The sequence below is a fragment of the Bubalus kerabau genome, chromosome 21 (genome assembly GCF_029407905.1).
Source record: "Bubalus kerabau isolate K-KA32 ecotype Philippines breed swamp buffalo chromosome 21, PCC_UOA_SB_1v2, whole genome shotgun sequence".
Taxonomy (NCBI): Eukaryota; Metazoa; Chordata; class Mammalia; order Artiodactyla; family Bovidae; genus Bubalus; species Bubalus kerabau.
In genome coordinates, this window is record NC_073644.1 from 7,010,001 (window position 1) to 7,023,875 (window position 13,875).

General features: G+C 39.1%; 1 protein-coding gene across 5 annotated transcripts in view; it reads right to left on the minus strand.

Moving 5' to 3' along the window:
• ZNF407 (zinc finger protein 407) overlaps positions 1-13,875 on the minus strand; it is a 384,300-nt gene that overhangs the window by 226,255 nt on the left and 144,170 nt on the right. For all 5 annotated transcript variants that reach the window (XM_055558909.1, XM_055558911.1, XM_055558910.1 and 2 more), the window contains exon 4: positions 13,166-13,240. In XM_055558909.1, the coding sequence (XP_055414884.1) occupies positions 13,166-13,240 (75 nt within the window). The remainder of the gene's footprint in view (positions 1-13,165; positions 13,241-13,875) is intronic.

Consider the following 13,875-nt stretch of genomic DNA (forward strand, 5'->3'; position numbering starts at 1 on the left):
TTCTGCATTACTCTACAATAAGCTATCTGATGTTAGGGCCAATTAAATATAGTAAGCCACTGACATTTGTAAGGCATATGAACTGAGACCTTTAGAAAGCCTCGTAGAATATGCCTTCCTTCATAAAAGGTGGTAACATATTCAAAAAAATTAAGTAACCCCTTTAGAATCTCAGTGATTCTATAAATATAGCTTAAAATCATGAACAAAGCTATGAGCTCTTCCAACAAACACTAGGCTCTATTTCAGAGCATCACTCCGGTGTCACGCGCCCTGTATCCACGGGCAGGACAAGATGAGGTGGGACAGCGTGAAGGCCTCTGCAGATAGGGACAGAAGGCACACTCGCAAGGTCCCAGCATGTTCTGCTAGGACCTCAGTCACCGGATAACGGAGCTGAAATCCAGGCGAAACCAGTGGCGGACGCTGAGAAAGAGCGGAAAAGCAGAGCACAGCCATTTAAGCAAAGGGGCATCTAAGCAGCAGCTATTTCTGACTGAAAGCAGCAGGTTTCATCTTGGGATGAAAGGCCTCCATTTCCTAGGACAGAGCTCAGCCCAACTTTTTTCTCAGACACTGCCGGGGGCTGACCACGACTCCTAGCATGTAGGAGTGGTCCTTCCAGAGACGTGCCTCTTGTGATGGCGGCTCCATCAGAGGAACAGCTGTTGGTTCCCAATCTTCTCTAAGAACGGCTTCACTCGGAAGCAAGCACTGCTCCCAGGCAGCGGTCAGCAGAGCGCCCCTCCACTGCCAGCCTGCACTTACACAAGGAAAAGTACCACTAAAATCTCCAAGTCAAACTTTTCTCATAATAAAAAGTGAGTTGATAGCCACATGAATTAATAGTTCCCCACTGTAATTTCAGATGAATTTTTAAAGACTAGTGATTTTCTAAGAATTGACAATTTTGTTGATGTTTTCCATTCATAACATTACCAATAAGAGAGCCATCTCTTCAAGACTCTTATCAAGTTTTCCTCCTTCACTGAATGGATGCTTCAGGTAGTGGCTAGAGAACCAAAGAGAGGGTTCTAAAGCCAGCTCTCTCTGTTGACCATCAAGCATGATGTGGGTCGTTTGAATGTGGCAGACCAGGGTCTCACTACACAAACCTCAGGGCACAAAACTGGGCCAAATAAATTCTGCTCATCATTGGTCCATTTGTGGCCCCATTTTTAAAATTTACTCACTCAATAAGAGAATGAACATCTGTGAATTTTCCACTGAACATCAGAACTAGAACATTACATTCCAGATTTTAATTCAGTCCTACCGTGTATCTCTAGCTCAGAGTGACTACGCTCTTGACATTTTTATCATTCTTTCTTTTATTTCCATCAGATCCAGACGTTGATCTGTTTGATTAACCTGGTTAGGTCTTTATGACTTCTCCAGAGGCGCGAGACAACCATGACGAGCCGAGCGCACTGCAGCCTGAAGGTGGGCCCGACTTCCAGCTAAATTAAGGGTTCGGACTCGGAGCGCCCGAGCACACCAGCATCTCGTCACTTAGGGATCAACGATACGGTAAACGTGAAAGCTGCAAACGTCAATGGCTTAGTGTACAAGTAAAGGAGCACTGTGTGTAGAGGCTCTCTTTAGTTTGATGAGGAGCCTAAGGCTTCTTTGAGACACAGAGAAGGTGCCCCACCACTGATGGAGTCTTTGGATCCCTTGGCAGCTTCAGACAGAGCATCTCGTTTTTACTGGTTTTACACAGTAGTGTTCCATGTAAAGTTTTTGGTTTCTGTTTAACAGAAAGAGAGAAACCAAAAATTCCCTGAAACTTTGAATATGTTCATATATTGCTACTACTATGAGTACTAATAAATAATAAGCACTGGGTTAATTCTTTTGTTAGAAATTTTCCTAATCTTCAAAATCTGATTACCATATCAACAATATTTTTTTAGAAAAAGGAAAGCATAAAATTTTAAAGACCAGATATCCAGCTGTAAGACTGCCACTTCCTAGTTGCCAAAAACATATGGCATATCCATTATTATTTAATTACAAATGTGAAATGGGAAAAAAAACATTCTCAGTATTATAGTGCACTATGAGAATGAAAGGGGAAATTATTGTTTTAATTAGCTTCAAAGAAAATTTGTGTATAATTTAAAAAAAAACTTCATATATATTCCACTGAATCTACTATTTCCCATAGTCCCTTTCTGTACCAGATTAGCATGAAAAAAGAGACAGAGATATGGTTTAAACCTCAGCAACTAAAAATTTATTTAATATGTTTTTATCTAACAATAAGTACTTATTATGTTTAAAAAATGCTGTGTTTATATATAGTATGATTTTTTTTGGTACTCGTATAAGTATAAATCCATGTCCGTGTCACCATAACCCTGAGGAATGAGAACATGTGTCCTGGGCCTCCCAAATGAGAAGACAATAAATCCACAGTGACTCAGGAAGAATGCATTTGAGGTTGACGCAATTAACAGGCAGGACCACAGACAGTTACATACACTATTTTGCAATACTTTTATTAAAATGTGACTATAAATCGTATGTTACACCAGTTAGGAAAAAGTCCAACTTAAAAAAGGAAAATTTCAATGAGAATTTTAATATCTTAAATCTATCAATATTCACTGAAGATCAATCACCTTCTGACAGCCTGAGACAAGGAGGACAGTTGGAAACCATAACCCTCAAGAAATCATCTGTGTGGACCCAGGGTACAAACCCGGTGTTTTTAAAAGAATAAAGAGAAACAAAGCAGAATGTGCTAAATTGTACATCAGTCTTCTTAGGAGTAAGAAGAGATTACATAGAATGCAGATCCAGGGCAGGAATTTCACAATGGGACAAAACCTGGGCTTTGAAAATACAGCTGGCCCAGGCCTAGAAGGCATGCCAACATGGCTTTCAGTGGACACAGAGTGGAAACAGTGAACAAAGTATGATCAGATAGGTTTCCTAGTATCCTGACCCAATTTCTATACCCATACACTACATAAGGGAATCACTCACTGTCCCTAAAAAAAGCAAGAACAGGATTACATTAAAACTCAATGGAAATTATTACTTCCCTGAAAAGCAGATTTTGACATTAACATCACATTTCAGAAACAGTTCTAAATAGAATTAGGTTTGCCTCATAGGAAACTGCCAGTATTTGATGGTTTTTAACCTACGTGTTGATTTCACAGGCTTCAGCCTTGTATCTTAGAACGTATCAGTGGGCATCATGATGGTTCTGAAGGGAATGAAGGGCCTGCTGAAAGAGAAGGCAGTCGTTCTGCAGACCGCTGGCATCACCAGGAGGCTGACCTGCCTCATGAGGAGCGTGGCTGCCCGCCTGTTTCCTCCAAGCACGAGGGAGAGGGCAGCACAGGGCTGGTGGGGCACCCCTTGGTCTGAAGCTCACAGTGGGATCCTCGAGCAGCCCAGGGCTGAGGGGAGATATCTTGGAGAATACCGGGTAAACCCTCTATTTCTCCCATCAGCGCTCTGTGGCATAATGAAATGTAAACTTCTTGTTTTTCATCTGTTAAAATGGATCACCAAATTGCTTTGATCCAACTTTACCAAAATTACTTCAGAAAACTTGTAAGTTTCCTGAAAATTCCTCAGAAAAATTTTAAACCTGGACTTTTATAAGCAACTACCAAGACATCATGAATATAAAGAAAGTCTCACAAGAAGTCAGTACTGTATAATGAAACTGTATGAAAGTTGGTAATTAAGCATAATTGAAGGCTGCAGTGAACATATAGGCCTTTGTTCTCTTTAATTCTGGTGCTGACTGGGAATTAAAGATAAGAGCTTAGGGCATATTTTAGTCAGAGTCCAGATGTATAAGCTCCAGTGTTCTACAAGCAATTTAAGTGAAATAAAAGAAGAGAATGGCCAAAAATATTCTAGATGCCTGCCAAGGGAAAACACCTACCTTCTGAACATTTAGCATATTTGATTGATCATAGTGGGGATCACTTACTCACTGACTTCAAGGAGAGTTAAGAGAGCAGGTATTCTTATACCCAAGATCTGACTGAACTACTGAACTAAATGGTAGCCCCACAAAAATCCTTAAAAATTAACTTGTCATATTAAACAACAATGTACTAACACACGAAAAAACAATTAGAACATTCATACTAGAAAAGGTATAGTTCACCTTCTCCACAGAATTCAATTTGATCTTATTTGTATATAGGAATGAAAAAGGAGGCATTCCTCATTTAATAAAGATTATCATTACTAAATCATACATTTCTGGTGTAGTAACTCAATGAACTAGTACTAGATTACATAATTACACAGTATCATTATAGTCTTTTGGGTTTCTGCTTTGGGAGATGGAGTTTATATATATATTCTTATATATATATATATATATATATATGATTATATATATATATATATATATATATATGATTATATATATATATATATATATGCTGTTGTTTAATCACTAAGTCTTGTCCAAATCTTCTGTTACCCCATGGACTGTAGCCCACCAGACTCCTCTGTCCATGAGATTTCCCAGGCAAGAATAGTGGAGTGGGTTGTCATTTCCTCTCCAGGGGATCCTTCCTGATTCCGGGATTGAACCCACACACATACAAAGGTGGCTCTTTACCACTGAGTCACTGTGTATGTATATATTCTTTATTCAGCAGAGTTCCATAGGAATATGATGAAAAACTACAGACAATTTAGAGATGGAATAAACAAGGAAGAAACTCACAGAAGGCAGGCGCCTCATACTGAAGCTTGAAATAAAATAGTGACTTAGATTGACAATCAGGATAAAAGAAACATGGCAGCAGTGTGATGAGGGCAGGAAGAACAAAAGCACAGGAGGAAGGGGACGTAGGTTGCAGAGTTGGGAACAGACCATGTCTAACAAAATGCAGGCCGCCTCGGAAATACCACAGGTTTCGTTCTTGACCACCACGATAAAGCAAGAAAGGGAGTCACAGGAATTTTTCAGTTTCCCAGTGCATATAAGAGTTATGCTTACACTACATTATACTGTGTTAAGTATGTAATATCATTATGTCTAGAAAATATCTGACTGCTAAAAACTGATTGCTAAAAACTAACCATCAGTCTAAGCCTTCAGGTCATAGTAACAGCATCAAAGATCACTAATCCAAGGTCAACATAAAATAAAGTAATAATAAAAGTTTAAAATCTTGTGAGAATTACCAGATGTTGACAAAGAAACCAGAAGTGAGCAAATGTTACTGGAAAAAATGGAGCTGACAGACTTGCTTGTCACAGGGTTGCCACAGTCCTTTACTTTATAAGAAATGTAATATTTGCGAAGCACTGGGAAACAAGGTCTGCCTGTAAAACCAGTGACCACAGGGCTTATTTGTAGGCAAGCTCCGAAGTACGAATGGGGAGAGGCGCCTGGCACTGAGGGGAGTGGCTGGAGCAGGAGAAGCGGGCAAGGGTCCAGGAAGCATCTCTGCGACGTGACCCGAGAATCCTCCCTGTGGTCTGAACTCACGCCAAAGGCTTGCTGTCTTCCCTTGTGTGGAGTGAGATGCGACGCCGGTGCGGCATTCCTGGTTCTCTCCCACTGGCCCTTCCATCTCTCACTGCCCCTTCCATCGCCACCCTGAAGGAATACTCCCACCTGTGCTTCCCTCCTAAACAGCGCTAAACGGGCATCTTACCTGCTCATTTTCTGCCCACTCCCTTCCCCCAGCCCCGGGACTCACTAGAACAGGAGCAGCCAAGCTCTCACACACCTCACTAGGGGCCTCCCTTAAAAGGCGCCCCTTCAGAAAGGCCTGTCTGAAAGCAACAGCCAGCCCAGACACCCTCAGGAACAGCACTTCTGCTGTGTTTTCACCAGCGCCTCCAACCTGATAAACTCCGCCTTCCCTTTACAGGTGTGTCGTCCCTGCATCCTTCGCCTCCGTCCGTCAACCCCAAATCGGAGGGGCATGAGACCAGAGGGTGCATGATCTGCAAACACGACAAGCCAGCTCAACTTTGGAACACAACAGCAGCAGATGTAGTCAGTGTTGACTGGGAGAATCAATTAATAAGTAAACTAGATGTCTTCATGAGCATCCCCCAGAACACCTCTGCGACAGGGTTAATTGTTCCCTCTTCTAAACCTTTCTTTTGTATCATTGTGTAGCCTTTCTTTCTACATACTATGGATAACTGCATAACCTACAATATCTTCTGAAGAACAAGACTCATATAATACTTGTGTCTATTTCAATGCTCAAGAATAAAAAACACAGAGAGAAATCAAATGTTAGCTTAAAATTAAAGAATGAATCTTAGAACGAGTAGAAAACAGTCCTCTATCTCTGCAGCACACATATGCTCTAACACCTCGGCCTTCTCCCCTACTAACAGCAGAGTTTCCCCTGGAGTAGCAGACACGGTATTTCATCAGCACAGCTGTGACACGCTATGAGCAGCAGTTACTTCTGACAGAGTAGAGAGCAAGGACCCTGGTATAAAAGTGAAGCAACACTCCCTTCTCTGGCGGGGGAGGACATGCCATGTCTGCTCAGCACACTCTAGGAGCAAGCATTCTTCACAATAAAAGACAATCTTGAAGAGTAAAAAGCACCATTTAAAGTGCACTATATTCGCAAGGATAGTTTTTAAAAAGTCTCATCACAGGGCTATGCCCCGCTGGACACAATGCCCCCAGAGCACAGGGATGGAGACTGCGTCCTCCCAGACAAATACTGACCCTACCTCACAAATATCCCTGTTGCAAAACTTCCCTTGAATTATGTGAGCTTTGATTTATATGAAGTTGTTAAAATATACCACTCACATAAAATGGGAATTTCCCATAAGGGAAAAAAAGATGAAACTAGAAATAACAGTAGTAAATAAAATGCATTCCATGAAGTCCACCCTACTTTCTGGAGATGAGTTACAATTTTGGCACTGAGCTTTCCAGAAGTAAACATAAGGAGGAAAACTCAATTATACACATGATTTGCTAGTACTTAAGGCCAAAATGACAAGTTGTTTCAGAAAGGCACACCTTTTCCTGAAAGACAGACTGGAAACTGCCCCCAACCATCTCACTAGGAAGATACGATCTATGTCCAGGAACAGCACGTTGAGCAAGATCTTTACAAAAAAGACATGACTTCTCAAAGCATTCTGAGATTTGTCCTTATCGTAAAAACTAACTACAAGATCAGTCAAAATGTTACTGGAGGCGGAAAGCAGACACAGGGGGAGGAAGGTGAGCAGCTGTCCAGATGGAAGGACACCATTCACAGTCCAGCCACGAGAAATGAGTGGAAGGAACATTTACTCAGAACAGCAAACTAATCTATCAGACAAACACACAGTATCGAGATACTCCACACAGCCTTGGGTTGAGCAGCTGAAGCAGGAGTAGGGCTCACACTGCTTCATGGAAACTGAGGGGCCCAAGGGAGTTACAAGCTAGGAAGAGGATTTTCTGTCCCCTCACAGGTGAGTCAGGAGAACCATCTGCGACTTGGTCCAAACACCCCTCCCTAGAAAGTAAGCTGGAAACTTCCACACACAGATGACAAGCTGAAACCCCAATATTCTCACCTTATTTTTGCTAATGTTCACCTCGAAAATTTATGAAGTAGGAACTAGAATATACCCATTTCAGTAAGAAAATATTTGTCATAAGGCAACCACAGAATATCTAAATTGCCCATTTAATTTAGAAATACTACCCAAGTACTAACAAGATAACTTTGGTGGAAAATATATACTCACCTCCTTATGAACCTTTATAAATGGTCAGATTAAGTCAGTAAAACACAGAAGAAAGTTTTCTAAAAATAACAACCCTGAGTAAATGATGTGACTTCTATCTATCTTCCCACATGGGCGTAATTATTTAGCAGGGTTATCTGTCTATTCCATCCAACTTCCTTAAATAAAATGGTATTAAATGATCACAGGATATTATTTATACACTAGACGCCGTCTACAGATGACAAGGAGGAGAAATGGGAGAAGGCAGAAGAAAGCGTGTCCTCGGCTCAAGCAGAAGCAATAGTAAGTCACTCAAATAGAACAACCTCCCACTCGTTAAAACAAGCAATCCAAGATAGAATGAACTGAAATGTTTTTCCTCCATTTTGGCTCAACAGAATTATTTCTTGTATAAATATTTTTTAAAGCAGAGAGGAGCCCATAGACACTTAATTTTTCCAAAATTGGGCTTCATTAAAAAAAAAAAAAAAAATCACTAACCACTGATTAAAAGAGAACTGAGAGGGGAGACCAATCAACAACAGTGACTGGAGAGCAGGCCTGCGCGACAGACACGTGACCGACACACGCTACAAAGAACACGGCTCAGAGACGAGAAGACGCACGCTCAACACGAGACGGAACATCTCAGCGCGCTTCCCTGAGAACCAACTGCCTGTTTCAGTGGTAAGATAGAAACAGAAGGTACCGTACAGAAATTCACATGGAATAAACAGCAAGGAAAACAGCTGATCCTTTAAGAAAAGAAAACACAAGCAATACCAGTTTCACCAAAAGGCAAGTTATTTATTTAAAATGGATAATAACGGGACAACAACAGGAATTCATCTCACCTTATGAACAGAATCTTTTCTAACAGGAAAAATTTGAGTCTACCTAAATACGTCCAATTCAGAGTTTTTAGAAAAGGTGGTGTTCTCTCATTTAAAAGTAACCTAGTCAACCCACAGTATCTATCACTGGCAAAGTTTCAATAAAAACTGTGCATGTACACGTACATACACTTTTTCCAGGAATGTCTGCGTTTTGGATGATATTTTCATGCTTCAAGAAAAAGGGTGAGCCCCTCTAAACTGAAAGACACAAAACAATGATGATGCTTCCATACAATTTTAACATATAAATACAAAAGTTCTCCATAAAGGAGACAAGACAGACTCCAAAGGACCCTGTAGCAATCAATGGCTCATAGCAAATTAGAGCCAATATCAGGGCTGCCGTATGCCTATCCCACACTCAGACTAGATAATATCTGGTCCATTTAAAAGTGCGGGGAAAAGATTTTATCAATAAACTCAAAGATACTGTTAAAAGAAAGATGCCTAACCACAAGTTCCAAACGTCTGATGGAGAGAAGTCTGGAAAAATTTTATGGCTCAGCCATCTAAAGGAAGGAAACCCATTCACCTGAACAAAAACACTGGTGAGCCCTGGGCCCGCTCTGGGGGCCTCAACATACCCCACAGCTGGGCTGAAAATTAGGCACAATCTGGGACTTAGAATATGCATAGACTCCTCCAAAAATTGCTTCATTGAAAAAATATTAAGGTTTCAATCTAGATATTCATTAGTAACTTGAAAAAACAAGAACATTATATAGCTCCTAGAGCCTCTGATGTCCCTGTCCAGTTTAAAATCCTTTACTGGAAAAGCTGGTTTCGGGAGCACATGAGCCTTCCTGAGACACTGCCAGTGCAGACGTTTTCTGACATTGTCCCAGACACCACAAAAGCCACTTAACAGCTCAGAAATTCTGAGTGAATTGTTTCCTCTCCTCCTATCTCCACAGTCATTCAAAGCCCAGCTGATTTCCAAGTGCTGAACTACAAATGCTATCTCTTTCTATTGTAATATGCACCTGGCTTTCACATAAGACATACTTATTATGGCTGTTTCAATTGTGATAATTGTGGATAAGCTCGTTTTCTAGATTACTATTAGCGAATTCAAAGAGTCATAAAGCTACTCTGGCTTACTATATTATAAAGAGAAGTATTTATTTAAAATAGGGAATACTTTAGAATGAACTCACAAATTAATCAGCTTATTATTTTGGAATGTGAACTGAATGTGGCTGTATTTAGCTGTTTATATTTAAGTGTACAAGACTTCTAAAATACAGTAATATACTACCTTAAAATAAGTTCATGCAAATTTAGGAATACAAAAGTTGCTCTTATACAAGCAATCACCTCAGGTGCTTCCTGGAGTAAAAAAATATGTACTTGAAATTATTTATTTTTCTGTGGCTAATGACAGTCACGCTGACAAAATTTATTAGTTCATCAAACTATAGTGCAAGAATATGAATTTATTTGTAATAAATTATCATTTTTGCATATATCAGTCAAAGCACAAGGCCTAAATACTTGCAAACAAAATGCATTATTAATTTAATTGTCACAGCCTATTTAGCTAATTTCTATTACTATTTGCCATAATATGCAACACATAAGAGGGGAGAATCAAATTCAAAACATAAAAAGAATAAACTGATTACATTGTCCTAGAGATTAAAATATAGCAAGCTTGCAAAACTATAGCAAGGCATTAATGTTTTAAATAGGTAAGAAAAATGTTTAACTTAATTGAGAGAACAGTTCTGCCCAAAGAGACGGTTGAACATGCTGATAAAGAGTTTCTTTGTTTCCTAAGACTATTAAAAGGCATCAATTCCCTCTCCAAGGAGGTGAGGAAGGTGCACTGGAAGGAAGGAGCATTTGGTATTCATCAGGCTAGATTCTGCTCCTTACATCTTACTCTTCTCCAGCTATGGACGAATATTGGTAAATTATGCTGTGGCTGCTGCTACTGCTGCTAAGTCGCTTCAGTCGTGTCCGACTCTGTGCAACCCCATAGACAGCAGCCCACCAGGTTCTGCCATCCCTGGGATTCTCCAGGCAAGAACACTGGAGTGGGTTGCCATTTCCTTCTCCAATGCATGAAAGGGAAAAGTGAAAGTGAAGTCGCTCAGTCCTGTCCGACTCTTTGTGACCCCGTGGGCTGCAGCCTACCAGGCTCCCCTGTCCATGGGATTTTCCAGGCAAGAGTACGGGAGTGGGTGGCCATTGCCTTCTCCAATGCTGTGGCTGAGGCCCTGGCATTCCAACTCAGCCTCTCTATGCAAGAAGAGAGACTGCCCTATCGATAAGCAGATACTATAAATAAGAGGCCTGCTCAAACACAGGAATTTTAGCAGTAAAAACAATTCAATCTAATGTTGAGCTCAGAGGAACTCTGCAGTCACACTACTTAGGAGGGAATGATATAGAAGATGAGGAATGCCTTCCCATTTGAGATTCATCTCCTGATTTTAGGACAAAAAATCATGTAAATGTTAGAGAAAAAGCTAATCATACCTCAAAGGGAAGAAAGACATACAATCCTTCTCTTGCCTCTATTTAGCCTTTCTTTTTGTATCAGGGACTGAAATGAAGGGAAGTAACAGAGAGCTATCCTGGAATGCAGAGGAAAAGGCGAATGGAAAAACCAAAGAACACAGCTGGAATTTTCAAACACCTAGGATCACATTCAGAAGACATCTACTATCCTTAAGGTGCCTGCAGGATGAATATATGTACAAGGTGATGGATCCTTCATTAATATGAAACAATATGAACAAATATATTCAAATTTTTTAAATTCCTAAATAAAAACCAAAATGATACCCTTGAGTTCAAAATATATACTAGTTATACAACAGGGAAATATTTTATTTTTATCATGCAATCTAGATTGAATGTTTTCATTCAAATTTGTTTTGTAAATAAAACACCCTAAGTACCTGTCTGCAAAGATTTTCAATGTGAAATATAATAATCACCATGAGGAAGAGCACTAGAATTGGAATCAGAAAAATAACAACTCTCACACTTAACTATTTATAAGATATTGTATATTTCTCAATCTGTCTTTAATTCTGTAATATTAGAAAAATAATGCACCACTAATATAGTAATACAGGCTTCTGAAGTGGCTCAGTCAGTAAAGAATCTGCCTGCAATTCAGGGGACCCCAGTTCGAGCCCTGGGTCAGGAAGTTCCCCTGGAGAACGAAATGGCAACCCACTCCAGTATTCTTGCCTGGAAAATCCCACGGACAGAGGAGCCTGGCAGGATACAGTCCATGGGGTCACAAAGAGCTGGACATGCCTGAGCAACTAAACCACCACAATATGGTAATATGATTAACGAGATAATGCAAGTAAAAGCAACAAGAGCACAATAACTACAGATGTTTTGTTTCTTAAGTGCTTATAAAACATAACTTTGACAAGTCCAAAATTACAATTTAAATAATAAAAAAACTTTCAAATTTCAAGAATAATGCATCCAGGATCTCCCTAACACATAAATATTGTCTCAAATTAAATATAATGTGACAAAGAAAAGTATGAGAAACCTAAAGGCAGAAAGCAGGCATACATAACATTCCAATATTCTGAGATAATAGACATGTCCAAACAAAAATGCTTAAGAAAATAATATGCCACCAATAGAAAAGTCCAGTTAAATTTCTTGTGAATATAGAAAATACTGATGAGTATTTCAATTTTTCTTAATTTATTAAATATTTACAAATATGGCAGAAGAAGCCATAGGCTACAGTGTGACAGAACAAACTGCATCATGACTGGCATTTTACAACCGTATTGAAAACAAAAGTTTAAAGGAGTGTCTGCAGAATTTCACATGCTGTCTTTGAGCATCTGGGGCAAGTCGGAAACCTACCAGGTCTTTACAGGCGAGGGCGCTCACACTAGTGTTGAAGGAGCTGCACCTTTTAGATTTCAAGTTTCAGAAGTAGCCAGGCTCACCTGGGAGCTGACACTGCTATATCTCAGCTCACCTAATATAATTAAGTCTGTGTGACGCAGCTAATTATGATACAGCAGAAAGAAGAAAGGAAACCTGGCAGTTGATGACATCGTAATTGTAGTGTTATTTTTCATGACATGGCAACCGTAGTATTATTTGGGGGATGACACAAGATGTATTTCTCTTTCAAATCAGCAATGTTTAATTCTACAGTGTGAATTCAAAAATGTCATTTTAAAATCTCAAAACAAAAATACACAAAGTTCAAAGGAAAATAGTTTGGTTTTACATATTTATTTTAGTTCATTCTAATGCCTTCGCAGAGGTTAACTCCCTTTAATTTAGCTCTTCTGTTTCAAGGTCATTCCACAAATTGATAAAAAAAATCAAATCCTTCAAATCTTTTCCAATATGTTTAGATCAAATTTTCTAAAATTAAAATGCTGCATGAAGTTTTTATGGGAGAATGGCATAATACACGATATTCAACATGACAGTACCACTCGTATAAAACATGACGAACTGACTGGGTAAAACTGTAGGAGTCACCTCAGTAAACAAAAATCTAAAATGAAAATATACTTATCATAATCAAAGTATTTTAAATGGATGAAAATTACCTTTCTTTTGGTGTGCCAACTCCATGTTTGCCTAATAGATGTGTATTTAAGTGTTTCTTCATAACAAATGCAACCCTAAAAAAAAAAAAAAAGACAAAAAGTTATTATAGAACTAAAACATAAGTCTCAACGAGAAATATATGCAAAATTAAAAAAAAATTGACATGGATATATATATTTATAAATATATATAGTTGTAACACAAAAATGCACGTTACAATGTCACTGCATTCTAAGCAGAAAGTTGCATACAGATGGATATACTGCAATACCAGAAAACCAAAAGAAATAACTGCATTGCAATTCACTGGGTCATTTTCTCACTTGTGTATATGAACAAGGACCAAACCAACGATTTGAGCTCTTCAGTCACTGTCTTCACTTGTCAGTTAGTAAGAAAGATAAACCAACAACCTCAGTATCACACGCCCTGCCCCCGAGTCGATCCCACACTTCAATCATGAAATGAGTTTGAGAAAATGTCACTTTATTAAATATTTAAGGGACTATAAAAGAGAAAATGAATAGCCTTCAAGAAGCTTCCTTAAGAAGATGGTAATGATTTGAAGAGAGGTTCTTTAAAATGATATAGATGTTTACCATGTCTGCAACACATGCAAAAAAAATGTACTTAAGTGCCCAGAAGATATCAATAACTAAAACAAACAAAAAGTATTACCCGACATGCTATCTTATTTTACACACAAATC